Genomic DNA, 17613 nt, shown 5'->3' on the forward strand with positions numbered 1-17613 from the left:
ACAATCATCTGTACCTCACAGGTGATCAGTGAGAACTTACCCAAAAGCCAACCTTTCAGAGAAAAATATCTTCAAAACTTTGAATAAGCTAACAAATAAATCTCTTACACATAGAGATAATGCTTCAGTTTTAAGGAATTAACCTGAAATTGTTAATAAAATACAAAGATGGATTTCTTTTTGATCGCCCTGTATAACTTGTAATACTAAATTTGTCCTAACTCATGTAAAATTCCTATTTTCCCACATTACTACGTATTTTGGAATACAATATTTTACGTCTGCTCTATTACTAATGCTTTTATTATTGACTATCAGTTTAGTTACAATCACAAACACGTATCTGATAAGCGAAGTTGTGTAACTCTGAATCACTGAGTCGTAGGCATTTCTTGTGAGTGTCAGTACTTCCATACCAAAACAAGCTTTTTTCAAGAAAAAAATGGTGCTAAATTATTTATTGCAATGTGAATAATTATGAGAACATCTCTTCTATATGTGGTAAGTTGTTAAAATTGGTTTAAATTTGTCTAGTCAAATAGCATTATAGTGTTGTAAAATGTCAACCACACATGTGTTTTGTTCATCAATGCTAATCACGTTGTGGTAAACTATAAGCAAAATAAAACCTGTAAAGGTATAGCGATATCACATTTGCTATTTTAATCAATACTTCTGATACAATGCTAAATTAACGCGTTAAAAGCAAGTATCCGAAGGCCTACTAGGAATTGTTGGAATAGAAAATACTCTTATTTGGCAAGTGTCTAAAGCATAAACAAATTGAATTTAAAAAATAGTGATCTTCGTAAAAAATAATTAATTATGCCAAAACTAACGAGTATTGTTATGAAGAAAATCATTTTATAAGGAAATGTAATTGTAGTAATAATAAGTATATCATTTTATAATGTAAATTTGTATTTTGTGCAAGATCTTTCGACGCACATAATGAATATGCGCTTGAATATGAAGGTTTCGTATTCAAGTGCATCTACAAATATATTTAAACGTTAAATAATAACACATGGTAAAGTATTTGGAAATAGAGTTGGAAAGTGGAGCCAGAATAAAATACACGTATAAAGTTACAGTTTATTTTGCTTATAACTTGAGGTGAGAGTGGAATCAATTTTTCATTAGGTCCGTCGTTATTGTTTTTAAGTTTTCTTGATTATTGTTAATGTAAAATGGTTAAAAAAACATTTAAGTGCGTTGTGTTTTTAACATCTTTTAGTAACCATAAATTTTTATTAGGTCCAGATCCAATGCAGTATTTTGCAATGGCATATTGTTCTGTCCTTCCTCATTTTATGTGTGCACAATGTTCTTTAAAACGTGTTTGTATGTTAAGTTTTGTTCGGCAAATGTACAGTTTATCGCAGGCGTTGCATTTATTTATTTTCATGTGAGTGTTTTTCTCTGAGATTTGATGTAGAGTTTTGAAAAGCAATGATTTCACATTGAATCAACCCTTCCCACCATAGCTACGTTGTGTGTAGTTAAGTATTGCTGTATAAGATTGATAGATAAGAACAATGAATCAACAAGAATGAACAATATGCCAGTCACTGTATATTTTCACTCGATATTCATCAAACCAAGTAGTACATAAGTAGATTAATATAGTATAAATCTAAAAAAATAAGCCAAGGCCTGATATACACAAATCATAAAATTATACGGTTTATATATTGAGAATCTCATGTCCAACAACTAAATTAACCGCTATGTTTTATACATTCTCTAAAATAGAGTATTTGAATACTTTTGTTTCATCAAAACGTTTAAGGTAGGGCATTCGGGTTTTGGTTATAACACAAACAATAATGTTTTTAAGTCTTAAGCAAAATTTTATCACAACCATTTTCGATCCCCTTTTTTAATAAAAATGAAAAATAGAAGTTTTATTGATCGTTTCAATAGTCGGCTTTTAGGCAGAACTTGGGTGCATCTTATAATCAGCCTCACATAAAAACTGTTGAAGATAAGAATATTCATTTTTACATTATGTAGATGAAAGGTGATTTTGATGGAATGGCATGTTTTTATTCATACAAAAATAAATTTCTTAAGAAATGTTTTATGGAAGAACAAATCAGTTCCTTTCTATAACTTTCTTGTCTTAAATGCTTAAAAATATATTACTCTTTTACATACTGGAAAAAAGGTAATATATTTTTATCTGAGTTCCTGATTAAATAATTGTCATAATTTCCTTTCTTAAATCCCTGTAATTCTACGTGGAGTAATGAAACAATATTTGTCTATTCCTTTTGCCTTCTGGGAAACCTTGAAGGGTCATGACTTTAAATTTTAAAATATCCAAAAACCTATAGCTCCACATTAAATAGATATTCAACTAGAACTAATTTTACTATAATTGGTAAATAATTAAAAAATTTCCAATATTTATTTCTTTATTGCTAAAAATAAAATAAATAGTGGAAAATTTGTATTTATTTATAAGTGATAGTAAAACTTTTTTCCATTGTTTCAAGAACTACTTCATTGAACTACTTTGCTTATTTTAACATGCCAAATTGACTTTTCATGAGCAGTAGTAGTAAACACTGTTTAAATCCCAAATAAACAAGTTCAATTTCGTTTTTAAATAACGTAAACAAAATACTGGGAAGGTCAAATACTTTATAACGCCCATGTATTTATTTCAGCTACAAAATGACTGTTACCAACATTCCCTGTGCAGCTACAAAACGACTGTTACCAAAATTCCCTGTGCAGCTACAAAACGACTGTTACCAACATTTTCTGTGCAGCTACAAAACGACTGTTTCCAAAATTTTCTGTGCAGCTACAAAACAACTGTTACCAACCTTCCGTGTACAGTTATATAACTACTGTATTACCAACATTCTCTTTCCAGCTACAAACCGACTGTTACCAGCTACAAACCGACTGTTACCAGTTACAAACCGACTGTTACCAACATTGTCTGTGCAGCTACAAAACGACTGTTACCAACAACATTGTCTGTGCAGCTACAAAACGACTGTTACCAACATTGTCTGTGCAGCTACAAAAAGACTGTTACCAACATTCCCTGTGCAGCTACAAAACGACTGTTACCAACATTCTCTGTGCAGATATGCCTGGCCTGCCTGGTGGCTACAGGGAAGACCTGTATGGTCGGCGGCGTCTGGAGGTACGGGAGTCCCTACTACGACGATTACGATTACGGACCTCGTGGACGGTCCAGGACCGGATTGGGTAACACCGGCTACGGTAACACCGGGTTCGTCAGCTATGGTGTGGGGTTAGGAGGACTTGGCATTCTGCTGAGTCTATTGTTCCACCCCCACTTCCCCAACAACCACCGCCCTCCACCACCTCGAGAGGTCCATCATCACCACCACTACTTCCATCATGAAGGAGGAGGATACGACTACAAGTACGGTCGAGACCCACCAAACTGGGGCGCTTATCGTCGTCCTCCTTCAGGATCCTCTGGATCCTCTTCAGGACCAAGTGATAAAGGATCTCATAGCTTCTCTAACTTTTTCAAAAACATGTTTTATAGGTGAAAACCTCTTTATGCATAAAATCTGTTTTATTTGCATTTAATTAAAACACACGAGTGTATTATTTATACATACGAGTAGTTTAAGTTCTGAATAGATTTTATACTTTATTTGCGATCAAATAAAATACTTCAGGTGTTCTATATGAAAAAGTATATAAATTCAGGACCAGTCGAAGAGGAAGACTATGGACGAAAGATGCCCCGGGCTCCACGGTTTTAGGCTGAAGCGGAAGCGTGATAACAACACATACACAGTGAACGTTTACTTATATTATAATATTAATTTACAATCAAACTATGCTTCTTAATAAATAATGTATTGTAATAATGTGAAATAGTCGGAGAATTCCTGGGTTCAATTTGTGTATATGTTTTAATGTCCGCACAGAATTCAGAATGCATCTCTAATGTGGTTTTAAGAGTTTTTACCAATGACTTTGGTTTAGTAAAATATATATTTAACTCTTCAGGATAATTCTTATAGAGTGGTCACGTTAAATAAAATGTAATGCTGTCTAACAAGGAAGTAAAATTTGTTAAAACTGGTATCAATAAATCATTTTTGAGTCATTAATGAAGAGTAAGTTAAGTTAGGCCGATTCAAATAATAACCGTATCTTTAAATAATAATTTCAAAGTGAAAATATTTTATGTTTAGTTTCAGGCAAAATCAATACGGGGCGGTGTACTGCATGCAAACAGTTGCATACAATTACGTTCCTATGTCGTATATATTCCGCGCCAGTACACGATGTGACAAGCTTGGACTTAAATTCCACACGACGATGTATAGTCGTTTTCAAAACTTGATTTAGCGATAAGAACAGACTATTTGTAGTTTTCCTGTTTAATTAATTATCTTGCTGAGGGATTCGTTTATATCAGTTCTGTTACTCCCAAAGTTTCATTATACATTTTATCGGATAATGGATCATTCGGATAGAGGTTTTAGTTATTTTACTTTAAACTGATATATCACTATGATAAATAAATTTAAAAACAATGTGTTTCCTTTCAAATAAAATTTTAAGATAAAACCAGATCATGTACAGATTAGTGTCTTGTTATCGCCTAGTAAAAATAATATAATTAAGCAGACAAACTATTATCGCCGTTTTTTACGCGGGGGGGGGAGGAAAGGATTCCGTGAGATTTATTTTGAATGAAAATATGAGCCCCATACATGTGCATAAATACATGACGCACTGTGAAGGTCTACTACTACAATTAATGTTAAAATCTACCTAACGTCGGAAGACCTTATTAATCAGAATTATGGTAAATCGATAAACTTATGCAACCGAGTATCAAAAATCCGACAGGCCGTAACGTAAAAGATAGCACACGTCCGGACAGACAGACGGTCGGACTATCCCTTTGGGATTTGATTCCAAAATCAGTTCTATCTTCGACCAACTAGAAAACGATACCTATAACACATTTTTAAAACACTTCTAGCTATCTGATTTCACAATTTATAATATATCTGCAAACTCCTTAATCAAAACCCAATTGTATTGAATTTCGAAATCATCCAGGTGAATAGGCCTTCACAGTTAGAGATTGGGTATTCAAATGACGACTCTCCAAATAAAATCTGTCGTCTTTATTATCTCACTCCTTGTTACATAACATGTTTAAATGGAAGGGAAATTAAAATGACAATAAAATAGGAAGCGCTGTGATCAGTTCAGTCAAATTTGCGGTATCACAAGGATCAGAATGTATCAGTTGGAGTCCAGGAGATCAATGATCACATTAGTAACAGGAGTTGTCAATGACGAAATTAGTATCCGTGGTGAGGATTGTGCCGATAATGTCTAACGGCGTGGTGTGGGCCGTGGCCATGCTTGCCGTGTGGAAAAACACGCTCGTGCCCGCTGTGGTGGAATCCATTAATATGCTCGCCTTGGTGGAACCCATCACCGTGCTTGCAATGGTGGGACCCGTGACCATGCTCGCCGCTGTGGGATCCGTGACCATGCTCGCCGTGGGGACCCCGCTCGTGCCTGCGATGATGCTCATGCTCGTGACTGCCATACTCTCCGTCCTGGACCATAGGAGAAGGTTCGCCCCGGGAGTAGATGATCGCTACTAGGACCAGGGCGAGCTGTAATCAGAAACCACTGAAATTATTTAGGATTCGAAAATTGGAATATGCTGTCAAGCATTTCAGTGATTCGGAATATCAAATTAGTTTGTTAATCACTGTCGCAATGTTCAGAAAGATACAATTATTAGTCCAATGTTTAACACATAACAAATATTTATGATAGTGGAATGTAAAACATAATCTGCTAATTAATATCAGGTTTCTATTGCAAGCGTACTTTTCCATTTAAAATTTAGAGCAAACGTAATTTCAGAGTTACGTTCTGAGTCGTCGCCGTTACCTTTGTAGCGTAGACAACTTCGATTAATCTAACAATATATATATATATGTATTTGTAATATCAATATTAACAGTTTTAAACTGCGAGCAGTTAGGGTTAAGACTTCAAAACGCGCATAAGTTTTAAAAGTTTAATCTACTTTGAAAATAGATGATGTTTTTACGTATCTTACTTTACGCTACTTTATATTATAGATTAACTATATATTTAAAATAAATATTAAGCATTCCAACTCTATTAAATCTGAAGCGTACACTTCCTCTTGAGCTATTAGTGGCTAAATTGATCAATGCGTTTCTTAAATAAGGAGAGACATTCTGGCTTATGGAGAAGTAGTCGATCATCACAGTTATTATTTAATAAACTAGTAACGGATTATTTGGATTTAATTGGAGATTAAGAACATTAACCATTACCAATTCCCAAAGACTTTGCGATTTCTTATAATATACCATATATTGCCTAATTTTCTTTAATTCTAAACATAAAATAACATTCTAAAACATTTCATTTTTAAATTGCTCGCGTAGGAGCTATATTTATAAATGAAACGTCTGCCATATTTGAGCACCATTGTGTAAGTAATCTAAAATGCAATAAAACGAGAATGACGCTATTGTTAAGTGAACTACTAGTATAATGTCCAAGATCATTAATAAAGCCTTCGAGTAATTAATAAACAACCAACATGAGTATAAAAACGATACACTAATGATAAAATAACTGACAAACAATAGAGGAAAGTGTCGTTCCACAAAGGGTAAGTTTCCTATACACTAATATTTGTTTGTAAAAATATTTATGTTCTGTATTTATAATAATTATATAACAGAAATTAGTAAAGAAATGAGTTGATTAATAAAACTATAAGTGAAACTCGTGACTGTTTGTAATAGTTACGAGAAAATTACAAATCTCACCTCTACGATGTTCTCCTTTCAATTCCCGCCAACAAATTATGTACATCATGATTCTCCATAACGATATCCTGAGTAGTATTGTACAGACTGAATTGTTCAGTTAGCTCACTACACAACATAATACTGACACAACCGATTGTGTTTTACCGATGGTGTTCTAATTTCACAAGTATACAATTTATATGACTTAAAACACATTTATAGGCACATTCATATAAATTTATAAAAAGGTGTAAGTTTTGGGTGTTTTGTTAAGTGTTATATAAGTTTTAAAAACTGTTATAAGTTCTTAAAACAATAATGCATACTATTATGATATACATTATTAATGCAGAGCAAATTTCTAATAATTCGTTAAAATCCGTCCTCAAATAATGAGCTCAAAAAAGTTGTATAATGAATGTGATTATCTCCTGGCTGCTACTTTGGCCGCCAACTGGCACAACACTGTACTTTTTTGTTGTCTTCGTTGGTTCTGAGGTTATTAAGAAATGCCTAAACATTACCAACGTCCAATCTTCGATTACCTCCTCCTCGCAGTTAGCTTATTATACCATTTTATTTTATTTTAGTGCGTTACTGGAAAATATATATCTATATTTGTATATCTATATACCTATATGTAAAATCTTACACAGCATAGAATTTTATTAGCTTATACATGCATCTTATAAATAAAAATGAATCGCAAAATGTGTTGGTAAGCGCAAATCTCAAGAATGGCTGAACCAATTTGGTTAATTCTTTTTGTAAAATGTCCATTGAAATCCGAGGAAGGTTTTTTATGAAGACAAAGTTTATAAATTTTGCCTGGAATATTTTGAATTCAGAAAAAAATTTAGTTTTTACGTTTTATAATTCAAATTAAACTGGCACTAAACAGCTGTTAAAACCTTCAGTTTTATATCGACAGATTGGATGAAACATCTGTTTACATTTAAATTTGATGAAATATTAAGTAAACAGTAATTGATCAGTAGTGTAATGCAGATAGTAAATGAAACATTGATATATAATTTTTTTCCCAGATTGCGCCAGTGACGAATTAAAATTATCTAATGCATTAAAATAATGTTATAAAACTAACCTTAATATACAAAGTTATGAATGTTTTCATATAAGTTACTTTAAACTGGTGGGCTTCCTTGAAATTATGATGTTACATTTTAACAATAGCTTATGGAAAAACAGAGAAATGAATACTAACATGCCTCAACGATTCATTCTTTCCCCGGCTACAATCCAAAAAAGAAGTATAACGCAAAACTTTAATACGTAGCGATTATTTTAGAATGTTGCATAACCGTAATACGGATTTTCCTCTTTTACCGAAAGTACATAAGAAGTAGGTAGGACTTCCCCCTAGGTCGTAATAGGCTTTTCAGTCCTACTTATGTGTATATTTTCTTCATCAGGACAAGGCAAACTCAACTATGTCAACACGATTTTGACCAAAACAGATTTCCGAGAACTAGATAATCGAACGTGTATAGTATTTTAATCGAGGAAATATGGCAAGCTAAACTGTGGCATAGTAGGTAAGTGAATTTAAACGGTCTTAAGTAGGCACTTTTTAACCGAAGTAGGCATCTCGGTCCTAAGTAAGTATATATATATATATATATATATATATATATATATATATATATATATATATATATATATTTTCTTCGTCAGAACTACAAGGCAAACTCTATTATTGTACTGGAAATATCTTAGACCTAAAATATATGCCAAGGACTGGAAATATACGCTTTTTGACCGAAGTAAGGTTCCGAAATCTGTGTGATCCGAGATTTGTGTTTTCTTGATCGGGATGACAAGGCAGATTCAGCTGTGATGTTATGTATATAATTAATTAGAACCAGAAATGCTCCTACACGTGCCAAACGTGATATAATAAGTAAGTTAAACTCTGATACTATTTACCATGAACTTAAATAATATCTACCTGATGTATGCCTACTTACGTTTTAAAATTTGTACAGGACTCCCATCATATTACATCATAATTGCTTTTACTAAGTAATATAAGGACTTCGGTTCTAAAGATTGCGTGCGAAGCCCCGGGTAACAGCTAGTATTTTATATAAATAAAGCCTCAATACATCTTTCTATTTCATAGATGATCATTATTAACACATGTTGAAAGCATCGTTCATTAAAAACATTCACGCTCATTAACGACGTTCATTAACCTTGAAATCCATGAATAATTCATTTTGTACTAAAGCCTCAGATTTGTGTGCTTTATTTCATTACACGTCCAACATTAATCAATAAACAAAGATTGGAAACAATAATTGATATTACTATTTTGTACTAAAGCCTCAGATTTGTGTGCTTTATTTCATTACACGTCCAACATTAATCAATAAACAAAGATTGGAAACAATAATTGATATTACTATTTTGTACTAAAGCCTCAGATTTGTGTTCTTTATTTCATTACACGTCCAACATTAATCAATAAACAAAGATTGGAAACAATAATTGATATTACTATTTTGTACTAAAGCCTCAGATTTGTGTGCTTTATTTCATGACACGTCCAACATTAATCAATAAACAAAGATTGGAAACAATAATTGATATTACTATTTTGTACTAAAGCCTCAGATTTGTGTGCTTTATTTCATTACACGTCTAACATTAATCAAAAAACAAAGATTGGAAATAATAATTGATATTACTATTTTGTACCATAGCCTCAGATTTGTGTGCTTTATTTCATTACACGTCCAACATTAATAAAAAAACAAAGATTGGAAACAATAATTGATATTACTATTTTGTACTAAAGCCTCAGATTTGTGTGTTTTATTTCATTACACGTCCAACATTAATCAATAAACAAAGATTGGAAACAATAATTGATATTACTATTTTGGACACCGTAAATGCAAATAATTGATTTTGCAAATCCACATGTACGAAGAATTTCCGTTCAATTTTGAAGCGAATTTTTACTTAAACCATGCACATCCCTTGATCTTTAGGCACCAAAATTTACGACTTTTTTCTATGGAATGAGAGACATTCGTGATAAATTTCAATTCTGTAGCTTTGTAATTCGTCCGTAGTCGTTTCGATGCTAACTCTTCCGATCAATCGATTACGCTCAACCAGTCAATTAATTATTAGTGATCATTGTACTACTACAATTTATCTTTTGGAATAAATTAGATATTTCAAGAATCTGCTATTAACGTTTTGCCATAATCTTAAAAACACGTTTCATACAATAGTATCCATACAAAGTTTCACACGATAGTTAACCTAAAAAGTTCCTTCATTCGTATATGCCATTCACTAGTGGAATTTAGCTCAAGAAATACGTAATTCCAATCCATGCAAACAAGTATTTTTAATGACCTGTTACAGTCAAATCGTTTGCAGTAATTTCTAAATACCATAGAATTATTACAGATATAGCTTAAATCGGTTACTTATTATTGTTATTATTAATGCTATCTCATGTATCAATGTGTTTTAATCATAGGATACAATACTTGTAAATTTACAAAAGCGTGTTACTACTTATATGCAATTATTAATTTTAGTATTATAGTACCAACGAAATGTTATAAAACATCTCATTATGCTCAAGGTTGAATTAAACAAACACTGTATTTTGTTCTGATCCATATCACATATAAAATCAAATGTTATTTTTAAGTATTTAATTCAATATGAAAGCTGTCTTTAAAGTACTTATAGACTTTGGAAAGGCCTGCAGATAAAAATTTTAATTTGAAGTTTCAATTAGTGACATTGACCCTATTGCAAAATGGCCGTACGGTACATCATTAATCCAGAAATTTCCTATTTTACTTTATTTTAAAAAGAAGTCATATTGTAAATCAGAAAGCAAAAATAGATGTCCACTAGATTTTACCGACCTTTTTTATTTTTAGTTTCCCTAACATGAGAGTTAATTTGTATACTTAACATTCTCAGTTATAAAACGTTCATTGCACAATTCCTGTTTTATTGATCTGTGTGCCTGATAATAAATAAACTCGTGATTATGTAAACTTCTTTTTATAGCTGCATTTAAATACTAGGTGTATTAATAATTTATTCTGTATAAACTATTTATATATTTAGGAGTAATAATTGATTCCATAACATTAATTTTAAATTTTATGTTGATGTAATAAATACATTGTGTTCACTTCTTGCAAAGAAATATAATGAAGAATATGACATTGTTTCTATAATTATGTAGAATTTTATATAATAATTTTATAAATTTTATATAAAACCACCATATAAATAGTGCAATGTTGTGGTTCGGTTTACCACGACCTTCTATATATGTTTTTATCAGTGGGAAACGTACTGAATTAATCTTTATCTAAAACAAATCAAAAATAAGTCAAATGTTTTACGAAAGAAGAAAAATATGAATTTTATTATTTTTAATTGTGTCCAATGACTAGCCTAATTTTCCTTATAAAAAATATGGATGTGAAACACATTCAGTTTCAAATCGTTATTTAAAATGACAGTCCATAGTATTACGTTAGTAGTATTACGTTAGTAATGGTGAAATTTAAAATAACTTCAAAAAATGTTTGTCTCTCCCTAATTTTTCATTTATACAATTGAACCTTTGCACTTAACTCCCACCTGCGTATTATATATTCATTTCAGCGAAACGATTATTTAAAGCTAAAAATGTTTATTGTTTATCGCACGTTAGATTTAAACACAACCAATCTCTTTAAAAATAAATCGTTTAGATTAATTAATTGAAAGATATAGGAATTTAAATAAACATGTAAAAGTAGCAAAAATCAAACATGTTTTCATGTTTTACCGTTATTTATACAACCACTACAGTTTATTAAAATATTATGTTGTTCCAACACACTTTACTAATTTTTAAAACGATTCTACTATAATCTATTAAAGTAGTAGCTATTTCAACCACATTCAGTATGAAAGTTAAAGCAAGATTTAGTCATATTTTACATTTTTTTAGTACGTCGCTTGAAAACTACCGTTTCAGGTGAACCTGTGCACATTCTTATTTGAAAAATTATGTTTTGTTTGTATTGAATGTTTGGAATTTGGGAATATCTTTTATTTTGTCTTACTTAATTAATAGGAAATAACTGTTTCTTTGCATTATTTTGACAATTAAAATCTATATTTTAATGATATAACTGACAAAGTATTATTTAATTTCAAAGAAGTACGTTTCTGATCTTTTACAGCTAAGTTGGGGCGTATTAGCAAAGAAAAAAAAATTAAAATAACTTTCACAACTGATATGTGTAGCCTGTTTCTTCCTTCATATAAGACACGATATATATGTTTTATAAAATAATGTAATAAAGCAAATGAAACAATCATTGAAAAACATACCAAAACATACGCCTTGGCCATGATTTTGCTTGCGTTGCTCTTGTGCAAGAATGTCGGACTGTGAACTTTATTCTACTAATAGCGAGTTTGTCAAAACATGAATACCAACCCCTTCCACCCGTACTCTACTGAAACCAGTCGTAGATAAAAGGTTTAAACAGGTTTTAGATAAGAGAAATGAGTCCTTTAACAAAGAATTGAAACAGAGAACCCTGACCTTACAGGAGCATGACGATAAAGGAAGGAGTAGAAATATTCACCATCCTTATATCACTAACCGCACTATATTGTTGTGTATTGTACATCTAACCCAGTTTCCATGTTCAAACAGAGAACCCTGACTTCTTACAGGAGCATGATGATAAAGGAAGGAGTAGAAATATTCATCATCCTTACATCACTAACCGCACTATGTTGTGTGTATTGTAACATCTTACCCCAGTTTCCATGTTCAAACAGAGAACCCTGACTTCTTACAGGGAGCATGACGATAAAGGAAGGAGTAGAATATTCATCATCCTTACATCACTAACCGCACTATGTTGTGTGTAATTGTACATCTTACCAGTTTCCATGTTCAAACAGAGAACCCTGACTTCTTACAGGAGCATGACGATAAAGGAAGGAGTAGAAATATTCATCATCCTTACATCACTAAAACCGCACTATGTTGTGTGTATTGTACATCTTACCCAGGTTTCCATGTTCAAACAGAGAACCCTGACTTCTTACAGGAGCATGACGATAAAGGAAGGAGTAGAAAATATTCATCATCCTTACATCACTAACCGCACTATGTTGTGTGTATTGTACATCTTACCCAGTTTCCATGTTCAAACAGAGAACCCTGACTTCTTACAGAGCATGACGATAAAGGAAGGAGTAGAAATATTCATCATCCTTACATCACTAACCGCACTATATTATGTGTATTGTTACATCTTACCCAGTTTCCATGTTCAAACAGAGAAACCCTGACTTCTTACAGGAGCATGACGATAAAGGAAGGAGTAGAAATATTCATCATCCTTACATCACTAACCGCACTATATTATGTGTATTGTACATCTAACCCAGTTTCCATGTTCAAACAGAGAACCCTGACTTCTTACAGGAGCATGACGATAAAGGAAGGAGTAGAAATATTCATCATCCTTACATCACTAACCGCACTATATTATGTGTATTGTACATCTAACCCAGTTTTCCATGTTCAAACAGAGAACCCTGACTTCTTACAGGAGCATGACGATAAAGGAAAGGAGTAGAAATATTCATCATCCTTACATCACTAACCGCACTATATTATGTGTATTGTACATCTAACCCAGTTTCCATGTTCAAACAGAGAACCCTGACTTCTTAACAGGAGCATGACGATAAAGGAAGGAGTAGAAATATTCATCAATCCTTACATCACTAACCGCACTATATTATGTGTATTGTACATCTACCCAGTTTCCATGTTCAAACAGAGAACCCTGACTCTTACAGGAGCATGACGATAAAGGAAGGAGTAGAAATATTCATCATCCTCACATCACTAACCGCACTATATTATGTGTATTTGTACATCTAACCCAGTTTCCATGTTCAAACAGAGAACCCTGACTTCTTACAGGAGCATGACGATAAAGGAAGGAGTGTAGAAATATTCATCATCCTTACATCACTAACCGCACGTATATTATGTGTATTGTACATCTAACCCAGTTTCCATGTTCAAACAGAGAACCCTGACTTCTTACAGGAGCATGACGAAAAAGGATTACGGAGTAGAAAATTCATCATCCTTACATCACTAACCGCACTATATTATGTGTATTGTACATACTAACCCAGTTTCCATGTTCAAAACAGAGAAACCTTCTGACTTTTTACAGGTGCATGACGATAAAGGAAGGAGTTAGAAATATTCATCATCCTTAAATCACTAACTACCGCACTATCATTATGTGTATTGTACATCTAACCAGTTTCCATGTTCAAACAGAGAACCCTGACTTCTTACAGGAGCATGACGATTAAAGGAAGGAGTAGAAATATTCATCATCCTTACATCACTAACCGCACTATGATTATGTGTATTGTACATCTAACCCCAGTTTCCATGTTCAAACAGAGAACCCTGACTTCTTACAGGAGCATGATGATAAAGGAAGAGTAGAAATATTCATCTTCCTTACATCACTAACCGCACTATGTTGTGTGTATTGTACATCTTACCCAGTTTCCATGTTCCAAACAGAGAACCCTGACTTCTTACAGGAGCATGCGATAAAAGGAAGGATAGAAATATTCATCATCCTTATATCACTAACTGCACTATAATAATGTGTAATTGTTACATCTTACAAGGTTTCCATGTTCAAACTGAGAACCCTGACTTCTTACAGGAGCATGACGATAAAGGAAGGAAGAAATATTCATCATCCTTATATCACTAACTGCACTATATTATGTGTATTGTACATCTTACCCAGTTTTCCATGTTCAAACAGAGAACTCTGACTTCTTACAGGAGCATGACGATAAAGGAAAGAAGGAGTAGATATATTCATCATCCTATATCACTAACCGCACTATGTTGTGTGTATTGTACATCTTAAATTTCCATGTTCAAACAGAGAACCCTGACTTTCTTACAGGAGCATGACGATAAAGGAAGGAGTAGAAATATTCATCATCCTTATATCACTAAACCGCACTATATTATGTGTATGTGTACATCTTACCCAGTTTCCATGTTCAAACAGAGAAACCCTGACTTCTTACAGGAGCATGACGATAAAGGAAGGAGTAGAAATATTCATCATCCTTATATCACTAACCGCACTATATTATGTGTATTGTACATCTTACCCAGTTTCCATGTTCAAAATAAGCATTAGCACAATTCTTATGCAATTGGCGCAATTAGAATTTTATATTTGATTGCTAGTTTCCTTATATATACTAGCTGTTCCCCGCGGCTTCGCACGCTTTTTGTAAGCTTGCTCGTGTATGAGCACTTCTGGTTCAAGTGAATTATATATTGCTAACGCCGATGTAGAGTTTACCTTGTTGACACTATCAGGAAAATCTGGCAAAAGTGTATGTTTATAGCCATTGTACACGTACATGTACTTAATAATAAAGTTGTCTAACATTCAAGCTATAAGGCCAAACAGAAATTCATTTGAAAGACAAATGTCCATAAAAACTTGGCGCCTTCACATAGTGTGTGGTTATTATACACAACTATCTCGTAATTGTAGTTTACAATGTGCAGGCGCTTTGATAACATATATTTTGCAGCGCCTCCTGGTGGTGAGTTACATCAATGGGCATAGCATATAAACCTTCTACGTGGAAAAATACATATACATACAAATTTTCATAATGATCGGTCAAATAGTTTCTGAGTCTATAAAGGACAAACACATAAACATTAATTTATATATATATATATATATACGAGTATATCCTTGTTTAAAGCGTCTCTATAACGTTGAGTATTGTAATAACACTGTCAAATTGTTGTAGTAACAATATTAACTGCTAGGGGTTATTTACAGACAATAAAGTAAATTAGAAATTCCATATAAATACGTTAAATAATAACTTATATTATGTATTAAGCATTACATATGTCTTAAGGTAATATTGTCTTGTGAAGACTTTAAGATCAATAACATTTTTCACTTGAACAAAGTAGGTTGGAATATGGATTGGTGTGTTGCGGAGACACTTATACTAGTACTATTTTGCCCTTAATAAAACAACAAAAATACTTTATAAAGAAACTCACTTATCGATCTTTGCCTCTGTATTTACAGCTAAAATCTTTGTCACAGACATTCTATCCTAAACGTAATAATATTATAAATGCGAAAGTGCCTTTGTTTGTTTTGCTCCCAAGCGCATACTATTCTACCGATTGTACTTAAATTTTACATGGACATTCTTACGGTCCCTAGGATGAATGTAGGCTTATTCTTATTTCTAAAATCATTCAGGGTTACAACCCACTGGTCATTATGGCAACGAAAAATCCCATCTTAGTCTCTCAAGCTATGACATTAAATACAGAGCATGTCCCTGTAATGTAATCAACTGTTCTGTATAAACAGTGTTCATTATTTGCAAGTTGTTTACATTTATAGTGAGTAAATTTTCTAAGGAATAACACATATTTTAAGGCCGTTTGAAATTCCAGCGATTACAAATTACTTGTTATATTATTGTGTTCTTTTTATTATTATGTGAACTCATCAATAACTTTTTAAAATAAGTAAATTTTCATGTTGTTAAGTTGGCATCACGATTGAGTTGTAACAATATTCCATATTTATATTATCGTTTGCATTATGTTGATTCCTTTGTCTATTTGTATTTTGATCGGGTTTGGTTGTTATTGTTAAATTATTATTTATTTTTGTTTATTTTATTATGGCTCGATGCCAAGTTTACTACTTGTTGTTCTTGTTACTTACATATAATTGTCATTTATGTAAATTCCAGAAATGAGATTTTTGATGACGACAATGTTATAATTGTCTTGGGGGAAATAACATAAACAAAGTTGCCAAAAGCAAGAGCCGTTTTAAATGATGGAGTCTTAAATCAGGCTTGCCTTTGATGTCCTATTTATTACCTCTTTACGTATATATTATTTACAAATAGGTTTAGTGTATTACTTAAAATTTTACAATAATAATCATTGTGTTTTTGAGAAAATAGACATTATTATTATTTGTAATTTTATAAGCAACATATTTAAAGTTTTTTATACAAGTTTGATTCAATTCTGTTTTCATTGTATTTTTTTAATATAATACACTGCATATGGCACGAGTTTTACATCTACTGTTAACATTTAATCAAAGTAGTGTATTGACCAAGTAAATTACTATATTGTGTACACGTCTTAATTAATTTTTAAAATAGACATCTTTATAACTTATTAATGATTTTTTTTAATATACTCTATTAAATAAATTTATTTTATAAATGAGTGAAAACTTGCATGATTTATTTATTTTAACGTATTTTGTAGTTTTATGTTAGGTTAGGTATTCACCTGAGAAACAGGCCAGATTGCACATTTCGAATTGTAGTGTTATGATATATATTGTAATATCCATAATATTCTATATGCTCGTTTTCTTCTTTCACGTGGTGAAACACAATTCTTTCTTTAAGTAATTATTTAGATGGGGACTTTTTTTCTTTTTCACAAACCTTTCATAGTCACAACACTTTAAACAAAGATGTTATTGAATTAAAGTGGATTTCATACAAGAATACTAGAACAATATGAATACAAATATTTAATGGAATTTAGATTGAGATAAATGGTTTCTTTGAAAAATATTGAGTTTGAAATAAAAACAATCGA

General features: G+C 32.1%; 2 protein-coding genes across 2 annotated transcripts; one reads left to right on the top strand and one right to left on the bottom strand.

The window, feature by feature from the left end:
• The first annotated feature begins 327 nt into the window (after positions 1–327).
• LOC124355504 lies at positions 328–3591 on the top strand. The gene is made up of 2 exons (XM_046806667.1): positions 328–501; positions 3108–3591. The coding sequence occupies exons 1-2, from the start codon at positions 478–480 to the stop codon at positions 3543–3545; spliced, it is 462 nt and encodes a 153-aa protein (XP_046662623.1). The 5' UTR covers positions 328–477; the 3' UTR covers positions 3546–3591.
• A 1544-nt stretch (positions 3592–5135) lies between these two features.
• On the bottom strand, positions 5136–12376 carry LOC124355505 (uncharacterized histidine-rich protein DDB_G0274557-like). Its single transcript, XM_046806668.1, has 2 exons — positions 12234–12376; positions 5136–5654 (listed from the first exon to the last, which is right to left on the bottom strand). The coding sequence occupies exons 1-2, from the start codon at positions 12252–12254 to the stop codon at positions 5331–5333; spliced, it is 345 nt and encodes a 114-aa protein (XP_046662624.1). The 5' UTR covers positions 12255–12376; the 3' UTR covers positions 5136–5330.
• Between the last annotated feature and the right edge of the window lie 5237 nt (positions 12377–17613).

This window comes from Homalodisca vitripennis, chromosome 2, assembly GCF_021130785.1.
Source record: "Homalodisca vitripennis isolate AUS2020 chromosome 2, UT_GWSS_2.1, whole genome shotgun sequence".
Taxonomy (NCBI): Eukaryota; Metazoa; Arthropoda; class Insecta; order Hemiptera; family Cicadellidae; genus Homalodisca; species Homalodisca vitripennis.